General features: G+C 51.9%; 2 protein-coding genes across 2 annotated transcripts; both read right to left on the reverse strand.

Moving 5' to 3' along the window:
* Nucleotides 1-12,305: 12,305 nt before the first annotated feature.
* LOC123988108 lies at nucleotides 12,306-13,037 on the reverse strand. Its single transcript, XM_046286954.1, has one exon. The coding sequence runs from the start codon at nucleotides 13,035-13,037 to the stop codon at nucleotides 12,306-12,308; it is 732 nt and encodes a 243-aa protein (XP_046142910.1).
* Nucleotides 13,038-13,369: 332 nt separating this feature from the next.
* Nucleotides 13,370-17,530, reverse strand: LOC123988109. The gene is made up of 2 exons (XM_046286955.1): nucleotides 15,982-17,530; nucleotides 13,370-15,846 (listed from the first exon to the last, which is right to left on the reverse strand). Exons 1-2 carry the CDS (start codon nucleotides 17,528-17,530, stop codon nucleotides 13,370-13,372), a joined length of 4,026 nt encoding a protein of 1,341 aa, XP_046142911.1.
* Between the last annotated feature and the right edge of the window lie 3,945 nt (nucleotides 17,531-21,475).

Genomic DNA, 21,475 nt, shown 5'->3' on the forward strand with positions numbered 1-21,475 from the left:
TTGTAGCTCTTCGTACCCCCCCTCAGGATAATGTTTTGCATACTATGTTTAATTCAATTCTAGTGCAGCTGTGACAGTTGTGAATCTGTGTATTTTGAATACTTACGGTACTTTATGCAATCTTTTGTACATTAATTACCCTTTCTTAATTACATTTCTGATTCTGATTTTGATTCTGATTTGGAAAGTGTTAGTTCAGTATTGGTTAATACGGCTGGTTTCTCAGGGAGGCATACGCTGCGGTAGTCCGTCCTGCATGATACAATGTCTTTATGGTTTTCTATACATACATATATGCGTTATGGTTACTTAAATTCTTTGAATTTCTTGACCGTGGATCTCATATGACTTTCTTATAGGAGTGTGTGGCTTGGTTTAGCACCTATATGCCTTTTCTATTAATTGGTTTTAAAGGGGGTTTAATGGAACTGCATCATTTAAACTGACTATGGTATGAGGAGTTTAATTAATTATCTACATCGGTATACTTATTAAATTGATTATATTTGGAGTGTTTTCGTTACATATTATATATACACATATGTTCATAGTAATTTTGATCTATTGTAGTGTAGTTTAGTTTTCTTGTACCTTTATATTATGATTTAGTAGTAATATGGTTGTATTTGGGATTTATTATTGATTGTTTATTATTGATTAGTTTTTACCACGCGCTGTATTGCATCGACTTACCTGTATCAGTATTAATATTAATACCATACTTATCGGAGCGGTATTATAATCCAGTAACAATCTAATCTACTCAATTTATAACTATTTGAATTGTTTGATCTGCCTTATGGTTTATGCCGATTTAGGTCTCATGTGCTCCCCATATTGTATCAGATGGGTATTCTCTTCTCCTGTTATCCGTTAATTACACTCTACCTCCACTTCCATTGGCTGGCGTTAGGGCTTCCTGCAAATAGACTGGGATTATGTTACATTTTACATTTAATACTACGGTTAATTTCTGATGTTAACAGTTCTGTCTCTTCCTATTATTCTCATTATGAGGTATATGTCGCTACTTATCTTTATTGATGATTTGCTCGAAATAATTTCTAATTGTTTTTTATTGACTTCATTTGATCATTGATTGTACTCCATCATGTTCGCTTGCCAACCACGTTGATGTTGTGGTCGCGTAAATGTTCCTGCAAGTAAATTTAAGTAACTTAATAGTTTCAATGAATGGTTTCAATTATTAGTATTACATTACGCTCACCTATTTATTTTCTTCCCAGCTTACTTTCTGGTGATACCCTATATTCTATATTTTATACTGCACCTTATTTACCTTTACCTCTGATAGTAATTAGTAGCATTCTATGTTATGTTATGTTTGCTTCTCTTCTCTCATGGCTGGCTTGCTATTTGCTATCTGTCTGGCGACTTTATTTTACTTTACGGTTCACATCCTTGGTTTATTTCATCTCAAATTTATGGTTTATCTTGAGTTTAATTTTATGTGATTATATTGTGCGCTAGTGTTGAATGTTAAATATTCCTCTTCTGCTATTTGGCTGCTCGGCTGTATATATGTATGTATGACGTTTTAGGTTTTGGAGGTTTTGTTGGTCATTTGCTTATGTCCAGTTCACATATGCTCGCTTGCCTGCTTGCGTGCAATACTACTTATGTTTACTTCACAGTTTCTCACGTTCTCATATTGCTTACTGTTTCTTTTACTGTTAACTATTCATTAACTGCTCTATTGCATTAGATGCATTAGATGCATATATATATTTATTCCCCGTTGTATTTGTGATTTGATTTAACCAGTTTTAGTATGTTTAGTATGTTTAGTATGCTTATTATGACAGCTGTTATTGAATGAATGGGCTCCTCTATTCTATTCATGGGCTTCATGTGCTTATTAATTCCTATTCGTTATTCATTATTTATTTATTCATTCACTCATTCATTTATTCATTTATTTATTCATTTATCCTTTACTCATTATTTATTCATTATTTATCGTTGCATATTTGGGGCATTCGAAGCGCTACTCGAAGCGCTATGCTTGTCATGAGCGTGTGTGTGTGTGTGTAAAGTATGTATGGGACAGGTCATCGAGGATTGCAGCCTACCAAGATGTGGCACTGTCAACCGGGGAAAGGACTCGCCACGGGCCCTGGCTGTGCTGAAGAGCAAGCCCTGTTAAAACAGGTGAGCACATGGCTGCGACCACCCGTTGAGCAGGAGCTCCGGCTCCTGGTCGTGGCCGAAGAGGAACCCCTGTCCTGGCAATACTGCTAGGCAGGCGAAGAGGTGGCGCGGTCACGCCGGGAAGATGTCCCCCCGGTGCCAATCCTGGAGGATGTCCCCCCGGTGCCGATCCTGGAGGATGTCCCCACGGTGCCGATCGTTGCTGAAGAAAAATGGCCTGACCTCGTGGAAGGTCAGGTGGGCGTGATGACATCTAGGATAAGCCACATCATCATTATGAACCAACCAGGGTGGACGAAGATGGACACGGTCAGCCGTGGAGATACGATGTCCCGGTTCCTGGCCGTGTCGAAGAGCAAGCTCCTGCCCTGGCAGGTGAGCACATGGCTCGACCACCCGGAATGGGCTTACTTCGGTTCCTGGTCGTGGCCGAAGAAAAATCCTGTGCCTTACCGTACAGGTTGAAAATGTCCTACCGCTGGATCGGAGGTGCAACGGCGTGGATCCGCAGATGCCCCATGTGCCTAGCGCATGGCGTTTTTGCGGGCGGCCGCAAAACGTGAAGTGCCGAAGCGTCGTTGTGGCTATACGTTAGTATTCCTTTATGAATTCTAACGAGTGAAAAGGTGCCGGCGGCCCACGTTACGGGAGAGGTTTTAGTGGGTAGTATGTCCAGCCTCGGGAGTGCCCACTTTGGACTGCCCGTCTAGGTCGCCCCTTCAGGGCTGTGGCCTACTCTTGGGCTAAACTCAACCCTTAAGGGATGGATTGCCAGGTTGCCCCCTTCTGGCGTTGCCTCTTTGGGTTTGCCCTCACCTCACGGGCGCCAGGACAGGGGACATGAGTCCCACACTGCCCGGGTCCCCTCTAGCCGAATAGACGAAAAGGGGAACCAACCCGCGCGTGCGCAAACGCATTTCCTCTTCCAAACGAACCAAAAAAAAAAAAAAAAGAAAAGGTTTCAGGGGGACCCACGGACCTGGCCAAGTGTACTGGCTGGGCGTGGAGGTGATACCCCGACGTGGCGCGTCCCCAGGTGGCGGATAGGGGAATGCTCGCCATGCACTTTTCGGAGTGCATGGAGGGGAGGAGTGAAATAAAATAGCTCCCGCGGACCAAACACCAAGGGAAGGAAAACCCATCAAAACCTCCCCTGTGACTGGGGTATAGAATACAGACACGGTAACCCTGCCTGTCGTACAAGGCGACTGAAAGGGGGGCGTTTGCTGCTGTCGAAGTAGCCTCGCAGATGACCCGGGGCGATGCCGGTGGGATCGACGGATCCTGGCAGGGCCTCCCTTGACGGTAAGGCCTGGGTCGGCGAGGCGAAAAGGTGGCTGCAGCGTCGTTGAGTTCTCCAGAAGCCAGGCTGCGTGGCGGTCTGGTGCGGGTAGCGAACCCGGAGTGTCCAAGCAATTACACCGTAAGCCAGTGCTCACGTTTCGCTGGAACGGGGGGCTTGCCTTCATTGGCCGGCCCACGAGGATGACAACCGCTATAAAAAATCTCTAGCCCCAAGCTGCGGTACGCGGTGATGAGGGCGCCCCTGGAGTCAGCGCCAGGGGTGGCTGATGGGTGCATCAATCTCTAACGGCCAACCCCGGGGTATCTGGCGACCCTCCGGGTGTACTAGCCTTTCCCGCGTAAGGCGGCTCTGCCCGGGTGGACCCACAGACCGACCCACTCGTGGGAACACTATGGATGACTTGAAACTAAAAACGCCAACAACAACAACAAACACTGGACGGGACGTACCGCCGACGACTGCGGCTGTTCAACAGGACGCGAGACGGGAAACCAAGGAGCCAAGCACTAGCAGGGTAACGGATGCGCGCCGCCTATCCGTCCGATTAACTAGGGCGTATGTTGAGTGGCCTCCCCTGAGGTCGGTACGAGGAGGGGCCGGAGTTTCCCCGGCGGCCTCTGACGACCCCGCATCCAGAGAGAGTGAGGTGGACTTGGACTCGGACGAGTCACTCTCCTCGGCAGTATCTCTGGAGGCACGGCGCATGAGCAAGAGGGGTCGCCCGCCGACCACGGGCCAGTACGTGTGGCTCGCGGCGGCTAAACAGAGAGTCCTGGATGTCCAGCGCCGGGAACTTGACCTGCTGGAGGAGAGGAGGGTGCTCGATCCTAACGAGGACCCTATAGAACCGAGTCGGGGTAGCAGGTCCCTCCCGGACCCTGAGGACATGGCGGAGAAGGTAGAGTCCCCACGCGCGACCTTATTGCGCAGTCCTTGTAGTTCTGTCGCGACATCGACAAGGTCGCGGGCGTCTCCAAAGGGCTGAAAGGGACATTTGTTCGCAAGCTGAGGATGGCCTCCCGCTATCTTAAGGCCATCCACACGGAAGCGGGAATCAGGGCTGCACCTGCCAGGGCCGATAAAGAGGTGAAGGAGCTTCGCGAACAGCTGAAGCTGCGGGAGGAACAAGTGGCTGCCCTGGAGGCCCAAATTAACATCCTGCAAAATAGCCTGGCAGACATTACGTGCAGAGTCGCTGCCACAGAGGTGCCGGCGCCTGAAGACCCCGGCCCATCCAAAAGGTCGGCGAGGCCCGGCTCGCCGTTGTCTGGCGAAGAGGCGGGCAGGAAAAGGAGGAAGGACGCAGTCGAAGATTTCGACTTACCGTCTTGCCCGTCTGAATGTCCCGTGGTGCAAGTCCCAATGCCAGCTGCTCTACCTGGAAAAGAGGAGGGGAAGGTTGGTGGCCTCGAGCCCGACCTGATGAGGGGATTTGCGGCTCTTCTCGAAAAGGGCTTGTCGGGGCTCCGGGCGGAGTTCAAAGCCGCTATTGCAGCCGTCCAGCCCCCGCCTAAGAGGGCGGAGCATGTTAAGGGGGGAGCTGCGTCTGCGACCATCCCCACTGCATCGAGGAAGGAAGCTGAGAGGCGGGTGCGGAACAGGACCCTGCCTGCCACGGAGCCGTTGCCGGGGCCCTCCTCAGCACCCGACCAACCGGCATCATTTGTGGAGGCTAAAATGGCCCGGATTGTCGAAGAACATTGGAGGACGGCGGATGGGACCTGGGTGACGGTGGTCGGCCGCCGCGCTAAAGCTGCAGAGAAGAAGGCGGCAGCGGCCAAGGCCCCTCCCTCCCAGAGCTCCAAGGTGGTTGCCCAGAAGGGGCAGAAGAGAGGGGCGGCATCGGCGGTTAAGGGGCCCTTGCCTCCTTAGGCCAACTTGCCAGGCAGAAGGCCCCCCGCCCTCCTTGTACTGCGGCGGTCACCATCAACCTAGCTGCCGAGGCTAAGGTCTCATACGCCGAGGTCATACTCATGGAACGGGAGCGGGTCAAGGTGGAGGAGCTGGGCATCACAGCATTGATGCCCAGAAGAGCTCGGACCGGTGGCTTGGTCCTCGAGTTACCTGGGGAGGACAGGACGGAGAAAGCTGCCAAGTTGGCTGACCGACTCCGCCATGTGTTCAGTGGCACCGAGGTGAGGGTTGCCCGCCCCTTAAAAATGGGCGAGGTTAGGGTGACCGGTCTCGACGACTCGGTCACCCCGGCGGAGGTGGCGGCCGTATTGGCCGCTGCGGGGGGTTGATCCGCTGAAGAAATTAAAATGGGGGAGATTCGCACCTCCCCCCAAAGGAACCATCCTGTCTGGGCGAGATGCCCTCTAGCGGCACTCAAAAAGTTATCCGCCTCTGGGAGGGTTCTGGTCGGGTGGTCCTCGGCCAGAATACAGGCACTACCACCGCGGCCGTTGCAGTGCTATCGCTGCCTGGAAAGAGAGCATGTTAGGCAGCGATGCATCTGCGAAGCTGATAGGTCCGACCGCTGCTATGCGTGCGGAGGGTCGGGCCACGTGGCCAACAAGTGTAGCGCCACCCCACGGTGCCCCCTCTGTGCGGACCTGGGGCGGCCCGCGGCGCATCGATTGGGGGCAAAAGGTTGTGCCACCTCCTCCTGCCAGAGGAAGAAGAAGAGTGCCGTTTACGGGGCAGGAACAGCCCCAAGGAACAGGCATCAAGGACCAAGCCTGCGGAGTCGAAGAAGGGGGGCAAGAAAAATCTCCCTGCCAAGTCGGCGAGTAAAAATGCCGCGGAGGCGGCTCGTAAAGCCTAGGTATGGGGCCCAAGGGCCCTTTACTTCAGGCCGACTTGAACCACTCGGCCAGGGCTCAGGACATGTTGTTCCAAATCCTGGCCGAGTGGAAGGCTGGGTTGGCGGTGGCCGCGGAGCCGTACCGAGTCCTCGACAGACCAGATTGGTTCGGGGAGGAGGACGGCTCCGTGACGATTACTGGCACCGCACTACCCCCACACCCCGCCCCACTGGAACGGAGCCGGGGGTTCGTCGGCGTGCTGTGGGGTGAAATAGCGGTGGTGGGGCTCTAAGCCCCGCCCAGATGGTCTCTCGCGCAATATGAACAGTACCTGGACCGGGTAGGGGATTTTGTCTCCCGTTGTTCCCCCCGGCCAGTGCTAGTCCTCGGGGACCTTAATGCCCATGCGTCACTTTGGGGCTCCCCGAGGACAGACGCGAGAGGCAGGGTGGTCGTAAATTGGGGGGCGGGGCTAGGATTCCACCTGCTCATTGTGGGGTCCGTTAGCACCTGCGTGCGTGCCCCGGAGGAGTCTATAGTCGATCTGTCTTTCGCGACTCCCCTGGCCGCGCGTATGGTGCAGAGATGGAGGGTGGTGGAAGAGGCGGTTACACTTAGTGACCATCTATACATCCGCCTCGACCTTACCACCACCGTCCGCCGCCCCTGTGGACCACCACCGCTACGATGGGCGCTGAAGAGGATGGACGAGGACGTGCTGATGGCGGCAGCCCTCGCTCTGGCCTCGCTGCCAACACCTGCCGGGCCGGTCGCGGACATTGGGGAGGAGGTAGAATGGTTCCGGGGAGCCATGAAAGCGGTGTGCGACGCCGCCATGCCCTGGGCCAAGAACCTCCCCAGGCGGGCCGCCTACTGGTGGACGGGCGAAATTGGTGATCTGAGACGAGATTGTCTCGCAGCCCGTCGCCAGTGGCAAATGGCCCGCAGAAGAAGGACATTCCGCGACCCAGCGAGGGAGGAGGATCTGTACGGGCAGTACCGAGTTTTGGAGACTGCCCTACAGGCAGCCATCAGGGAGTCTAAGTCCCGGGCATGGGACGAACTCCTAGGCTCTCTCCAGAAGGACCCATGGGGGCGCCCATCCAAAATGGTGATGGGCAAGCTTAAGCCCTGGGCGCTCCCGGTCACGGAGAGCCTCGACCCCCAGTTTTTGGGACGGGTAGTCGACACTTTGTTCCCACGAGAGAGGGAACACACCCGCCCCCCGCCGGACCACGAGGAGGTGGATTGGTCCGACGAACTGGGGGTCACGGAGGAGGAGCTGGTCGGGGCGATTAAACTGATAGGGGCCCGAAACACAGCTCCCGGCCCCGATGGAGCCTGGGGAAGGCTCTACGCGTACTCGGTCCGAGATAGAGACGCCTCTTCAGCGCCCGCATTAAGGATGGAGTCTTTCCAGCACAGTGGAAGACGGGGCGGCTAGTCCTCATCCTGAAGGATGGGCGACCCGCCGACAGTCCCTCGGCCTACCGGCCCATCGTGCTGTTGGACGAGGTGGGGAAGTTGTTCGAGCGCATTCTGGTATCCCGCCTCGTCCAGCACCTGTCCCAGGAGGGTCCCGACTTGTACGAGTCGCAATATGGCTTCAGGCGGGGGCGCAGCACTATCGACGCAATCCAGTAGATGCGCTCCCGCTGCGACTCGGCCACGTCCCGGGGCAGGGTGGCGTTAGGTGTTAGTCTAGACATCGTCAACGCCTTCAACACCCTGCCTCACGGGACAATAAGGGGGGCGCTGATACGCCACAGGGCGCCTCCCTACATGAGGAGGATCGTCGGCGACTACCTCCGGGACAGGAAGATTGTGTACAGGGGCCGGGATGGCCAGATGCACGAGAGGGACGTGGACTGTGGCGTTCCCCAGGGTTCTGCGAAAGGTCCCACACTTTGGGACCTGGGGCACGACCCGGTCTTGCGAGTCGAGCTCCCGACCGGTGTGAGCCTCACGCGCTTCGCAGATGTTACGCACGTGTTGGCCGTCAGTCGGGGGTGGAAAAGGACTAGCCGCCTCGCCGAGATTTGCGTCGCTGCCGTTGCTGCGGGGATCCGGCGGCTGGGGCTTCAGCTAGCTTCCCACAAAACCGAGGCGATGTGGTTTTAGTCGCCTCGGCGTGGGGTTGCGCCACGGCCCCAGTCGGTGGTCCATGTGAGTGGAGTCGACGTCCAGGTGGGGAAGGGCCACAGGTACTTGGGCCTCCACCAGGGCAAGCAACGCGCTTGCCCGTCTACTGCCCAATATCGGGAGGCCCAACGAGAAGGTTCGCCGTCTCTACGTGGGGATCGTGCGGAGCATGGCCCACTATGGTGCGCCCATATGGGCGAACGCCCTGATGGACTCCCGGCGCAGCCAGCAACTGCTGCGCCGGGCTGAGAGGAGGATAGCCATCAGGGTAATCAGAGGTTACCGCACGGTCCGTTACGAGGCGGCGATGACCCTGGCAGGGGTTGTCCCCTTCAGTTCCAGGCGGAGGGTGACGCCACAGTCTTCTGGCGTCTGCGTGCCCTTCGTCTGGACGGGATCCCGCCAGAAGAGATGACCGAAGCTGTTGCTAGGATTAGGTGCCAGGCCCGGCAGAGAGCCCTGGGTCGGTGGCGACGCGAGCTCGTCGAGAGCGGCGCCACCGCCCAGCGCGTGGCCGTGGCGGTCCTTCCAGTGCTCAAGAAATGGAGGGACCGCGGGCACGGAAGGTTCACGTTTAGGACCACACAGGTGCTCACTGGACATGGGGTGTTCGGGGAGTTCCTGTGCCGGAGGTACATGGAATGGACCCCCCACTGTTGGCTCTGCGGGGCGGCGCGGAGCGGCGCGGGGCACCGCACAACACACGCTGCAGGAGTGCACGGTGTTTGCGGTGGCCCGCCACGCACTGACGGCAGAAATAGGGGAGGATCTCTCGTCGGCAGGCGTCGTGAGACAGATGCTTGCCGGCGAGACAGAGTGGAGGGCCGTGACCACCTTCTGCGAGGAGGTCATGGCCTCTCAAGAAGAGGTCCGAGCGGGATCGTGAAAGGTACGATCCCGCTCGGCGAGGGCGCGGACGTGGGACGCGACGACGTCGCCAGGATCCGCCGCCGTAAGGGGCGCGGGGGGGTCCGTGTGCCCTCCCGCCCCCTGGGGAGATTTTACGGGCTGTGTTCCTTGTGGGGGTGGGAGGGGTCGCGGTGTACCCTCCCGCCGCGGACGAAATGAGCCCGGACCCCGGTCGGACTCGGGGGCGTGCGGGTGGGGAACCCGTTCTCAATCGAGGGCCCCTCTCCGTCCGCCTCGGGGGAGCCGGGTGACTCCGGGCGGAAAGTGGCAATTTCCCTCCCACGTTGGGAGTGGCGCTGGCCCCCTCAGGGGGGTGCAGCGGAGACGTGGGAGTACCCCTGGAGGGTGGCCGGCCACGGCTCACCGCAGCTCACAGGGGGATGACTCGGCGCGCCGCAGGCGCCCTGTTTGGACGCCATTACACGCGGACCCGCGGTGTAGCCGGCACCGGAAGCCGGCGGAGCGAAGTGCTGCGCCTGATCTTCCTCGCGGGTGGGCGGGGGATTGCTCCTCCCCTTAGCCTATGAGGAGATCGAGGCGCGGGGACTGCAGGCGGTACGGGCTGGGGGGCCCGGCCGCCATTGCACGCAGTTCCCCCGCGGTGGAGCCGGCACCGGGTGCGACCCCTGGTGCCGGCTGGGGGAGTGGTTACATCCCCGGTGAGGTGCGCCTTCAGCGCACGGCGGGGGAGGCTCCGGAGTTATAGTAATCAGGTCCCGCAGCCTCGGCCATAGACCAGAGGAGGTCGCCGTGGGGTTTTAGTCAGTAGGAATCTGACACTCCCCCGCTGCCCTCCCCCAAGTGCGCGGGGGGTCCTATTCAAGATTTCCCCACGAAAAAAAAAGGTTAGGTTAGGTTGGAGTCTCGTGCTGGCTTCCGAGCTGGTCGGACCTGTCGTTCGAGGGTCCCGTGGCCTGCCAGGTATCTGGCGCTGCGGGGTTGCATCGTTCCTTGTTTCCTTGATTTTTCTTGAGTTTCTACAACTTCTTCGGTTTTTCTTCGGTTTTGCAACATCAGTAATTCCTACGATTTCGCGACCTCTGCGGCCCTTGCTGTGCTTCGCGGCGCCTCACGACTATGTGGATACTAAGTGCTAGGTTATCTTCTTTGGTGCATGTGTGTGCGCGTTCTTTTTGTGTCTCCCCGTAATCTGTGCGGTTCTATAAGTGTTACGGAAGTGTACCAGTGATACGAGCTCGCTTCACTAATGTTTTACTGCAAGCGTTCTTTGCGGTTCTATTTTGTGGCTGCGACGTACATTCATCGAGGACCTCGAGTGTTATGGGCATTGCTGATGCAGCCTCCTTATCTTGGCGACTGGTCCACCCTGATCTGCCTCACCAAATCTAAATTGACATCTACCCAACCTGACTCACGAGATGAGAACTGTGACATGAGGTTTTGAGAGAACCAAAGGAAGGTTACGTGCACTGCTGCCATTGTTGATGCTGCCTTTTATCTGGACGGCTAATCAACCCTGATTTGGCATATCAATCAAGTTTGACACCTTCTCAGTCTGTCTTACGAAAGGGCAACTCCAACACACATTGCGAGCCGCCCACGGTTGCCATAATGGCATGTCACTCCCGCACAAATAACCGAAGGAAGGGTAAGTTTGAACCAGGAAATTTTAATTTCAATCCCAGCCTCAAACCTAGTCTCAATTTCAGCTTCATACATTATAAACTAATCAAACGCAAACACAATTGCATAACCTAATTCAAACATAGTTTGCTCTCTGTTAATTACAAACCGGCGATGGCTTCTGGAAGCTGTCGTCTGCTCACCAAGTATCGGGCTCTCTGTCAGAAATATGCAAACGATTGTGCTAAACCCTCATGTAACCAAGTATAGCCTAAATCTATGAATGCTTCTTTCATATCTCTTTGTCACGTCCTGTGACGCATTCTTTAAAACTTCTATTTCGCCACCCAAACTCTTTAAGCCGCTATTTCGCCACCCAAATTCTTTAAACTTATATTTCGCGATACAAATTCTTTGAACTTCTATTGCACCATCCAAATTCATCGCTCCGCAAAGATGCTGAGTGAGCAACTCAGCCGGGTCGTCGTACGGCGAGAACGCTGACGATCCGGACGAGGTGGTTCACCCAAATTGCCAAATCAAAAGTCGACCTCATTAATCAATATATAATAACGAGACCAAACCGCCCGCGTTCAGACCAATTATAGTGCTGAACCAGTATCAGATAAAAATTAGTGTGTTTGATCGTTTTCGCCCCTTAACCGGGAAAGGGGTTAGAAAACGGATTCGGAAGCGATTTTTTGCCGGTGCGCGACCTTACCGAAGCGATAGACTTCCAGGTTTACGAAGCTCGTACAGAAAAAGGCACAATTTGTGAAGAAGAAAAGTTTAGACCCTGTAGTTGTATGTTAATAAAGTTTAATCAGAAAGAAATGTTAAACAGTTCTTGCGTTCCGAAGCAACGCGTTCGAAATTCAGAAGAACTAGTACGCGAAAACGTATAAGAAGAAGCAGCGAGTTCGCAAGTATGCGGCGGCATATTTATATTATGTTTCCCCCTCCCCCGTCTCCGCCGTCGCCCGCCGGCCTACCAGCTCAGTCGGCTCGCTACGTCGGCCAACGGAGCGAGCGAGATCGCTGGAGGTCGACGGAACGAACAGCTGAGACGACGGAAGCGATCTAGCTTCTAGAAATTTTAAGCTTTAACGTTCGACGCTCGAACATACCGCCCGCCTTCTTTGGACGGCAAAGAAGCACGCACTGCTTCAAAGAAACCTGGCCCATATATAACCTTAATGCGTCCAGTATAGTTACGCGCATCAGACCGTTGAACAAATGTGTAGTTTTAAGTGTATAAAGGTGAAAAGACTTACAACTAATATAATACAAAGGTAAGTAATTATATAAAAAATAGAACGTTATAAGTAACCTTGAAATATAAAGTATAAAGAAAAGAAATATGCGATTGAATCGACTATGGCAGCAAACCGCCCGCCATAAACTATATAAATTTTTAAACGCATGGAAAAATTCCAAACGGAAAATTACGTGGAAGCAGATGAAGTGACGTCAGCAGAAGACACCGGGAGGGGGCACAACTTGACTATTGGTCTGGTGACAGAACCGCTAATAGTTCTCAAGGTGGCTACTCTCACTCGTCCATCTGGCCCTGGATCAAGGGCTTCGACTCGGCCCAGCGGCCATTTTGCCGGAGGTTGCAATTCGTCGCGTAGTAACACTAGTGTCCCCAGCTCCAGGTTCTCCTTCTGCTGACGCCATTTGGGAAGCTGCTGAAGGCTTTGCAGATATTCCCGCCTCCACCTGTGCCAAAAGTGAGAACGTAATATAGATATTTGTCGCCAACGCGAAATAAGAGAAATATTATGCGATTCGGATTCTGGATCCGGAACGATACAAGTGGGTTCACCGATTAAAAATTGTCCGGGTATTAGTGCCGACAGGTCCGAGGGGTCGTCGGAAAGTGGATGTAGCGGCCGTGAATTTACGCATGCTTCCACCTGGTACAAGAGCGTTGTCATCTCCTCGAAGGTAAGCGTAGCGTTTTCAACGATTCTCCGTAGGTGGTGCTTAACCGTTCTAACTCCTGCCTCCCATAGGCCCCCGAAGTGCGGAGCATACGGAGGGATGAAGCTCCAGTCCGTGCCATCGGCTGCCAACGAAGCTGCGGCGTCTAAGTAGAAGGCGGAGGCGCCGCGGAACATGTTGCGCAACTCCCGGTCCGCTCCGTGGAAAACGGTCCCATTATCGCTCAACATGTTGGCGCAGCGACCTCTGCGACTGACGAACCTGCGAAAAGCGGCTAGGAATGAGGCAGAGGTAAGATCTGAGACCGCTTCAAGATGAATTGCGCGTGTAGTAAGGCAAATGAACAGCGCTATATATCCCTTGTAGGATTTGTGTCCTCTTCCTGGTGATAGCTGCAGCTTCACCGGTCCGGCATAGTCCACCCCGGTGGAAATAAAGGGTCGCTGAGGAGTGATGCGCTCGAGCGGTAAGGGGGCCATCAGCTGCGTGGTCGGCCTACCACTGTAGCGAGCAGATTTTACGCACCCTTTAATGACGTCTCGCACCAACGAACGGCCATGGATTATCCAGTACGTCGCGCCAGCATGCTCCTGGTGAGTTGCGGTCCTCCGTGCAAGGTACGGAGATGGGCATCTCGAACCAAAAGAGTAGCCAAAGCATTCTTCTTCCCGATGATGTAAGGGTGCCTCTCATTGTAGGGAGGAGAGGCTAGGTCGAGGCGGCCCCCGACGCGTAGTAGCCCTTGGTCATCCAGGAAGGGCTTCAAGGCCCTAAGAGCAGAAGATCGCCGTACCTCCTTGCGCTGTTGAAGCTGGTCGACCTCTGATTGGAAATCGGACTTCTGAGCTAGCCCGATAGCGATCCGTAGAGCAGCGTCTCGCTCCGAAGCCCGGATAAACCCGGTTTCGGTGTTCAGCTTCCTGGTAAGTCGATGAAATCTAGAGCAGAGAGCAATCACTGCCGTTAAGCGTGTTAAACTTGAAAACCTTGATAGGAGATCGTTCTCCTCGTTTTCCTTTGCCAGGTAGATTTGTGCTCGGCCCCTCTCCAAGTCCGCATCTTCGACCTTTCCTAGAGGTGATGCAGGCCACAGATCTGGGGGGTCGACGAGCCAGGAGGGTCCACTCCACCATAGATGCGACGACAGGAGCTCCGACGGCGTTATCCCTCTGGTAGCCAAATCCGCCGGGTTGTGTTTGGTTGCCACGTGCCTCCAATTTTGAGGCGGAACATTGGACTGCACCGTGGCAACCCTGTGGGCAACAAAGGGCTTCCAGGTTGAGGCATGCCCTTTTATCCAGTGGAGGGTAACGCTGGAGTCCGTCCAAGCCGTGATGGTTGCTGGTAAGATCAATCCCTTTTGTACCTCCGCTATTAGTTTGGAAAGTAGCACCGCGCCGCACAGTTCCAGTCGTGGTATGCTAAGTGCCTTGACCGGTGCCACCTTGGTTTTTGCCACAAGCAGTGTGGCCACGCTGGATTCTCCCCTGGACACTCGCAGGTAGACGACGGCTGCATAGGCTCGCTGGGAGGCATCGCAGAACCCGTGCAGCTCCAGTTGCGCAATGTCCGCCGAGTAATTCGTCCAGCGAGGAATTGCCAAAGCGTCGAGTTGGCTCAGCTTGCTTCGGAATGTTTCCCATGCGGAAAGTAGTTGCTCAGGTAAGTCCTCATCCCATTCTGCGCCAATTATCCAAAGATCCTGCATAAGAATCTTTGCAAAAATTAAAACAGGGGCCGCCCATCCCAAAGGATCGAAGAGGCTGGCTACTTCCGATAGGATACGCCTTTTAGTGTATCGCGTGGGCTCATTGAGAGGTGGAAGAACACGCAAAGAGAAGGTGTCCGTGTTTGGCCTCCAGACGACCCCCAAGGTACTGACTCCAGGGTAGTCCTGGAACACGCACGTTTGAAATTCTTCCGCTTCCTGCAAGCTTGGTTTATTCGATGCCCATTTGCTCAGATCGAACCCTCCCGATTGCAGGATGGAGATAACCTGTCGTCTCAATTCGAGGGCTGCTTTCTCGTCGTCGGCTCCGACAAGAATGTCGTCCACATACGAATGCCGACGAATTGCGACCGCTCCCAGCGGGAAACGCTCCTCCTCATCTTCAGCAAGTTGGACCAACACCCTCAGCGCTAGGAAGGGTGCGCAGGCTGTGCCATAGGTGACGGTCTTGAGCCTGAAGTCCTGTACAGGTTGATCGGGTCTGGAGCGCCAAAGTATCCTGGTCCAATCCGCATCCGTGTGGTGTACCCGAATCTGTCGGAACATTTTAACAATATCCGAGGTAAATACTACTCGAAATAAGCGCCATCGTGTTAGAATCATCCAGAGGTCTGACTGTAGTTTCGGTCCAGGCATCAAACAGTCGTTAAGAGAGGATCCAGTGGCGGTGCGAAAGGAGGCGTTGAAGACGACCCTGATTTTGCCGCTAGGGTCGTATCGCTTCACCACGGCATGGTGCGGTAGATAGTAAGCTGGATCCTGAACCGCAGACTCCGGTACCGCCTCCATGTGATCCAAGGCTGCGTATTCCTCCATGAACTGCGAGTACTTGTCTCGCCAGGCTTCGTTGGATGCCAACCTGCGCTCACAGCTGAGCAGCAACTTTAGCGCCGTTGATCTGCAGGGCTTCAGGGCAAGGCTTGGATCCAATTTGAAAGGTAGGTGTACCGAATAGCGGCCGGTTTCGTCCCGAGAATGCGTCTCTCGAAAGTGCCGCTCACATTCCCGTTCCTCTGGTGATAACGGAGGCTGCTCGTGTAGCTCTTCGACCTCCCAAAAGCGTCGAAGCAGCCTATTGGTTGAGTCGTCCGTTTGGCAGTGAAGGCTGTGGACGACCGCCTTGCTGCCTTGACCTTTGGTGTCGGAGACTGGGCCCATCAACACCCACCCGAAAGGAGTGCGCCTCGCCGTCGGTGTGCCAACCGGCCCGACCCGCGACTCGTCCTGTAACAAAACTCCACAAATATCAGCTTCCAGGATTAAGTCAACACGAGAGGGTACTCCGTATTCCGGATCCGCAAGAGTCACTCCTTAAAGATGCGGCCAGGATTGTGAGTGCACTACTCGAGCGGGAAGTAACGCAGTAAGTTTCCGCAGCACCAACGCTCGAACCGACAAATGAAAGCTGGGGTCCAGACGAGAGCGTAAGGAAAGAGAAACCTCACTTTTCGCCACTCCGCTTTCATTCTCCTGAACTCCTGAGATGGCGATGCTGACCGCCCGCCGTGGCAAACGGAGTGCTTGAGCTACCCAAGCAGATACAAGCGACGTGTCCGAACCGGTGTCCAACAAGGCTCTGACCTCGAGAAGTCCTCCTGATGGTGCCTCCACCTTAACCTTGGCCGTCGCTAATAGTGCGGCGGGTCGAGTGGTAGCTGAACAGGCAAAGGAAGCGGCCACGCCCTTCTCTTCTGTTTCGGTGGAGGCCGTTGAAGTTTGCGATGTCGAAACGTCTCCGACGTTCGCGGGCGTATTCTTCGTGGGACTCGGCATCGCATCATGGAGCAGCGTATGGTGCTTGTGGCCACAAGCTAAGCAGACTTGGCTTGACGGGCACTTGGTTAAGTCGTGGCCAACGGTCAAGCAATTAAAGCACGCCTGTAGTTGCTGGGCTCGCTCCTTCCGGCGCCGAGGTGGAAGCGCCTTTAGCTTTGAACAATAAGCAAAGTTATGATTTCCAGCACACGAGGGGCATTTACGAGGGGCGGGACTCTTTGCCGAAGCAGCTAAGACTGCTACATTAGTGCGTTTTACAGGCGCCTCCCTTTTTGTTTTAGCCGGAGCACCTTTGGATGTCGCGGGATGCAACACTGGGTCGGCCTCCTGAGCAGCATCCAACGCTTGGATGCGATTTTCCAGAAAGAGAGAAAGCTGCCGGAACGACGGTACGTCGCGGCTATCAGCTAGAGAGGTCTCCCAGACCAGGTGCGTGGTTTTGTCCAATTTTTGGCTTAAGAAATAAACAAACCACTCATCCCACTGAGCTACCGGTTTTTTCAGCGCAGTGTACGCTCTAATCGATTGTTTGAATGTATCTAACAGCCTTTTCAATTCCTTGGCAGACTGTTGTTGCGCGGGAGGGAAGGAAAGAAGGGCCCTGTGGTGCGCGAAAGACAGAAGACGCAAGTTCCCGTACCGCTGCTCCAGGTCCTCCCAGGCTCCTTGGTATCCAGCATCGGTGATTGGCGTATTTTGGATGACCTCCGCTGCTTCTCCGGTCAAGGCCGACTTAAGGTACAGCAATTTCCGTACATCCTGAAGGTTGGGAACGCTGTGAACGAGACTCTTAAAAAGATCTCGAAAACTCTCCCATTTTAAGGGGTCTCCTGAGAAAGTGGGTAATTGTATTTTTGGCAATTGCGGCTTTTCCGGTGTTTCTGGAGGGGGTTGTACTCCACGCGAGGGGCCCGCCTGCGCGAGGTCCTCTTGGTACTGAGCCATCTGAGCCGCGACCTGAAGATAAGCTTCTTCGATCGTAGAAAAGCGGTCTTGGTCCACGTAAGCACTGTCCTGGGCTTCCTTGAATCGCAACAGTTGACGGTGACCATTTAAAAACGCATCCCAATATCGCTCAAGGAGACCTCTACGCTGTTCTAAAACTGCCCGCGTAATTTTTTCCCTGCCCAATTTACAAAGGTTGGTCCAAAACCGTTGGATCCAACGTCCGAGCTCCTCCTGTTCCCGTAAAATATCCGCGTATTCCGTCGCAGGCATCGTAATCCTTTTATTTTTCAGAACTGGGCGTTTCCGAAGCCGTTAGAAGTAACGAGTGTTAATTCGAAGTTCGAGACGTTCCGAAGCGTTTACAAACACAGGCTCGACCTCAGAATGTGAGGGGGGGCCCCCTCCCTTAATCAGCACGATACCCATCCTGTGTCTCCTTACATCCGTTCCGCGAATGCCTCGTAGGCATAAAGAGATCATCTAACCGTGCGACAGGAAGACGCAGTGAGAAATAAAGCAGTTATCATACAGACTCCGTCGGGTGTGGTTTTATTTTAAAATACCTTCCGTCTCGCCGTCACAATTGGCGATCCTGCCAGGATAACGAATCTAAGGACTGTGAGAAATCGGAGTGGATCTTCAAAGCAGGAGCCGATTTTAAAGCCAAGATTCAACGAAGAGAAGAGTTTATTGACGCCACCACTGTGGAAAAGGGTTATCTAATTGGAAACCCAGGAAAATACCTCAAAGCGGGCTTTCCTGAAACAGTGAGGTGAGCAATCATTTTTATTTTTATAATATCGTGAACCTACACCCATCATCCCATTCTCACCTGACGACGAGATGGCCGAAAATTTTGATATAATAATGCAACAAATCGAGACGCTTGCTCGTAAAATCGACCAAGTGACAATAGCACAAACAAAATCCACTGAAATGTCTGACAAAAATTTTCAAACCCTGACGGAAAGACTGTCAGCGCTGGAAAAAGGTACAATAAAACGGAAAGAGGAAATCCATAATTTATCTCAAATAGTAGGAAAAATGATAACCGATGATGATACGACCGGGGTTCCGTCGGACGATGAAATTCAAGTGACATGCGAGTCATCAGCTGCCGCGCCGTCTCGACCATCTGTCTCGCGACGAGAATCACAAGAACCTCGACGTTTGCCGACGGAACTCGAGCACCGCTCCGCCCAAGAGCATAGTGCGCCGCTTTATGCACCTAAGGATTTGATTAAAATTTTAAAACCATTGAGAGGAAGAGATGACATTGGGGTGGAAGACTTCATTAAGACAGTGAAAAAAATACGAAGTAAGTGCAATGATCAAGAAATCCTGTTAGATTTGATACTATCTACCAAAATTGAAGACCAAGCAGAAAGAAACATCAGACATCTAGCTATTAACACGTACGACGAGTTATTCAGTGCTCTTCGTACCCATGTTGCTCCACCAGTCACAATATCTAGTTGCAGACAAAAACTTCAAAGTATGCGTCAAGGTATTACCGAATCCGTTCAATCCTATAACACACGATTCCGCGCACAAATGAACGAATTATATTACGCTATTCAAAACACTCACACTAATCCGACACAGCGAAAGGTCGCACTTAAAATTGAGGAGGAAATGGTCGTTCCATTATATGTGCAACATTTGAGAGGTGAAATTGGCAAAATGGTATTTTCACGAGATCCGAAGACGTTTATGGAAGCGCAAACACTCGCCATGGAAACGGAAGTTTGGTTAAAAGAAACCAGTTTCGACCGATCACGATCAAAGCCGTATATCACTGAAAACAGACAACATCCAACTGCCACGAACAATGCACCACCAAGACAGAGTATTACGCGACAAAATCAAAATCCACAAATTTCAAAATCGTTGCCAAAATGTGACAATTGTCAGAAACTGGGTCATACGACTGACAAATGTTTCATGAAACGAAATTTTTACTCAACCAGTCAAGGAAAATTACCACCTCGAACGAATGCAATAGAAGTATCGAATCAGGAAGCGAAGAAAACGAGCGAACAAGAATTTCCACAGTGTCAGGACGACTCCGACACATACGAGGACAACTTGGAGGAATGCGCGAACGCGGACAGCTACTCCTGGACACGGGCGCAGGAATAAATCTGGTGAAGGAAAATTTTATTTGCGATAAGACGAAACGGGTTGATACGGACAAATCTTTTTACATGGGCAACGACAAACATACTTCAAAACATAGGGTAACGCTTTACTCATTAGGCAAATATCACGAATTTTATATAACACCAGAAAGTTTCCCATTAAAGGAAGATGGAATTTTAGGATTGCCATATCTCGAGAAATACGATTTTACAATTGATAATCGCTCCCTTTGTTTAAACGAATATAGATTGCCACTCTTTGACGAAATTGAAATACCGCCTAAAAGTATATTTTATGATAACGAACGTAAAATAAATTTTATTAATACCGAAAACGAGACGATACGATTGAACAACATTGAAGTAACGGACGTTGACACAGATATTTCCGATAGATTTCTAAAACTTCGTGAAAAGATCAGACTACAAGGTATCGAACCGGCACTCCGCGAATCTATTGAAAAAATAATTTTTAGTTATTCAGACGTATTTGCTTTGGAAAACGAACCGATACCTTCGACAGATTTAACACAACATTCGATCATACTAAAAGAAAAGAGAATTATCAATACGAAATCGTATAAACCCCCGGAATGTCACAAACAAGAAATTCATAATCAAATGAAGGAAATGTTAGATAAAAATATTATCGAAGAATCAGATAGTCCATACAATTCACCTCTTTGGGTGGTACCTAAGAAAGCTGATGCATCAGGCAAGCGAAAGTGGCGAGTTGTGATAGACTTTCGAAAATTGAATGAATTAACCGACCAGGACGCGTATCCGATCCCTTCAATCGAAGATATCCTTGATCATCTTGGATAAGCTAAATTTTTTACTGCCCTTGACCTTAGTTCCGGATTTCATCAAATTGTTATGCACCCTGATTCTAAACAATATACTGCATTTTCGACACCAGATGGACATTTCCAATACAACCGAATGCCATTTGGTCTAAAAAACGCGCCAGCCACGTTCCAGCGCATGATGGACAGAGCTATGTTAGGGTTAAACGGTAAAGTTTGCTTTATATATTTGGATGATATAATAATTTTCGGACGGACTATCGAGGAACATAATAAAAATCTGGCTGCCGTACTCCAAAGACTCCGCGAGACAAATTTGAAACTACAGCCGGACAAGTGCGAGTTTTTGCGACCGGAACTCGAATATTTAGGACATATCGTTACTTCGGATGGAATAAAACCAAATTACGATCGCGTAGAAAAGGTTAAAAATTTTCGTACCCCGAGCAAGGTAAAAGACGTTCGATCGTTTTTAGGTATCGCCGGATATTATCGTAAATTTATAGATAATTTTGCCAAAATTAGTAAACCACTCACGGACCTTTTAAAGAAAGAAAGCGAATTCAATTGGACACCCGCGTGCCAAAGTGCATTCGAACATTTGAAACATAAATTAATCACACACCCCGTATTGAAATACCCTGACTTAAAAAAAATTTTGTACTAACAACTGACGCATCCAACGAAGGTCTTGGTGCTGTACTTTCGCAAGAAGGAAACCCATGTTATTATATTTCACGTACGCTAAATTCGGCAGAGAGAAATTATACGACTACGGAAAAGGAATTGTTGGCCATAGTTTGGGCTACGAAAAGGCTTCGACAGTATCTGTTAGGTCGACGGTTTATTATACAGACAGACCACAAGGCATTAAAATGGTTACTCAGTGTGAAAGATCCTTCATCTCGATTATTACGATGGCGTCTAAGACTTGAAGAATACGACTACGAAGTTGAATACAAGAAGGGTTCAGATAACAGCGCAGCTGACGGACTAAGTCGATTATTTAACACCACTGACACTGAGACCGTAAGCTGTGACAGTGATAATGACCCCTCAGACGAAATTAAAGAATCAGCGAAAGATAGACTGATTAGTGGTTATTCGAACTATTTGAACAAAAATACTAAAGAACATAGACTTGTTGAAAAACCATATGCAGACAATAGAGACTGGTATAATTTGACACGGACCGAGTTAGGAATCCTAGACAAAGTAGAATGGTTAGACCACCTTAATAATATTGTTAATATCCATGTTCAAAATCA

The sequence above is a fragment of the Osmia bicornis genome, chromosome 9 (assembly GCF_907164935.1).
Source record: "Osmia bicornis bicornis chromosome 9, iOsmBic2.1, whole genome shotgun sequence".
Classification (NCBI taxonomy): Eukaryota; Metazoa; Arthropoda; class Insecta; order Hymenoptera; family Megachilidae; genus Osmia; species Osmia bicornis.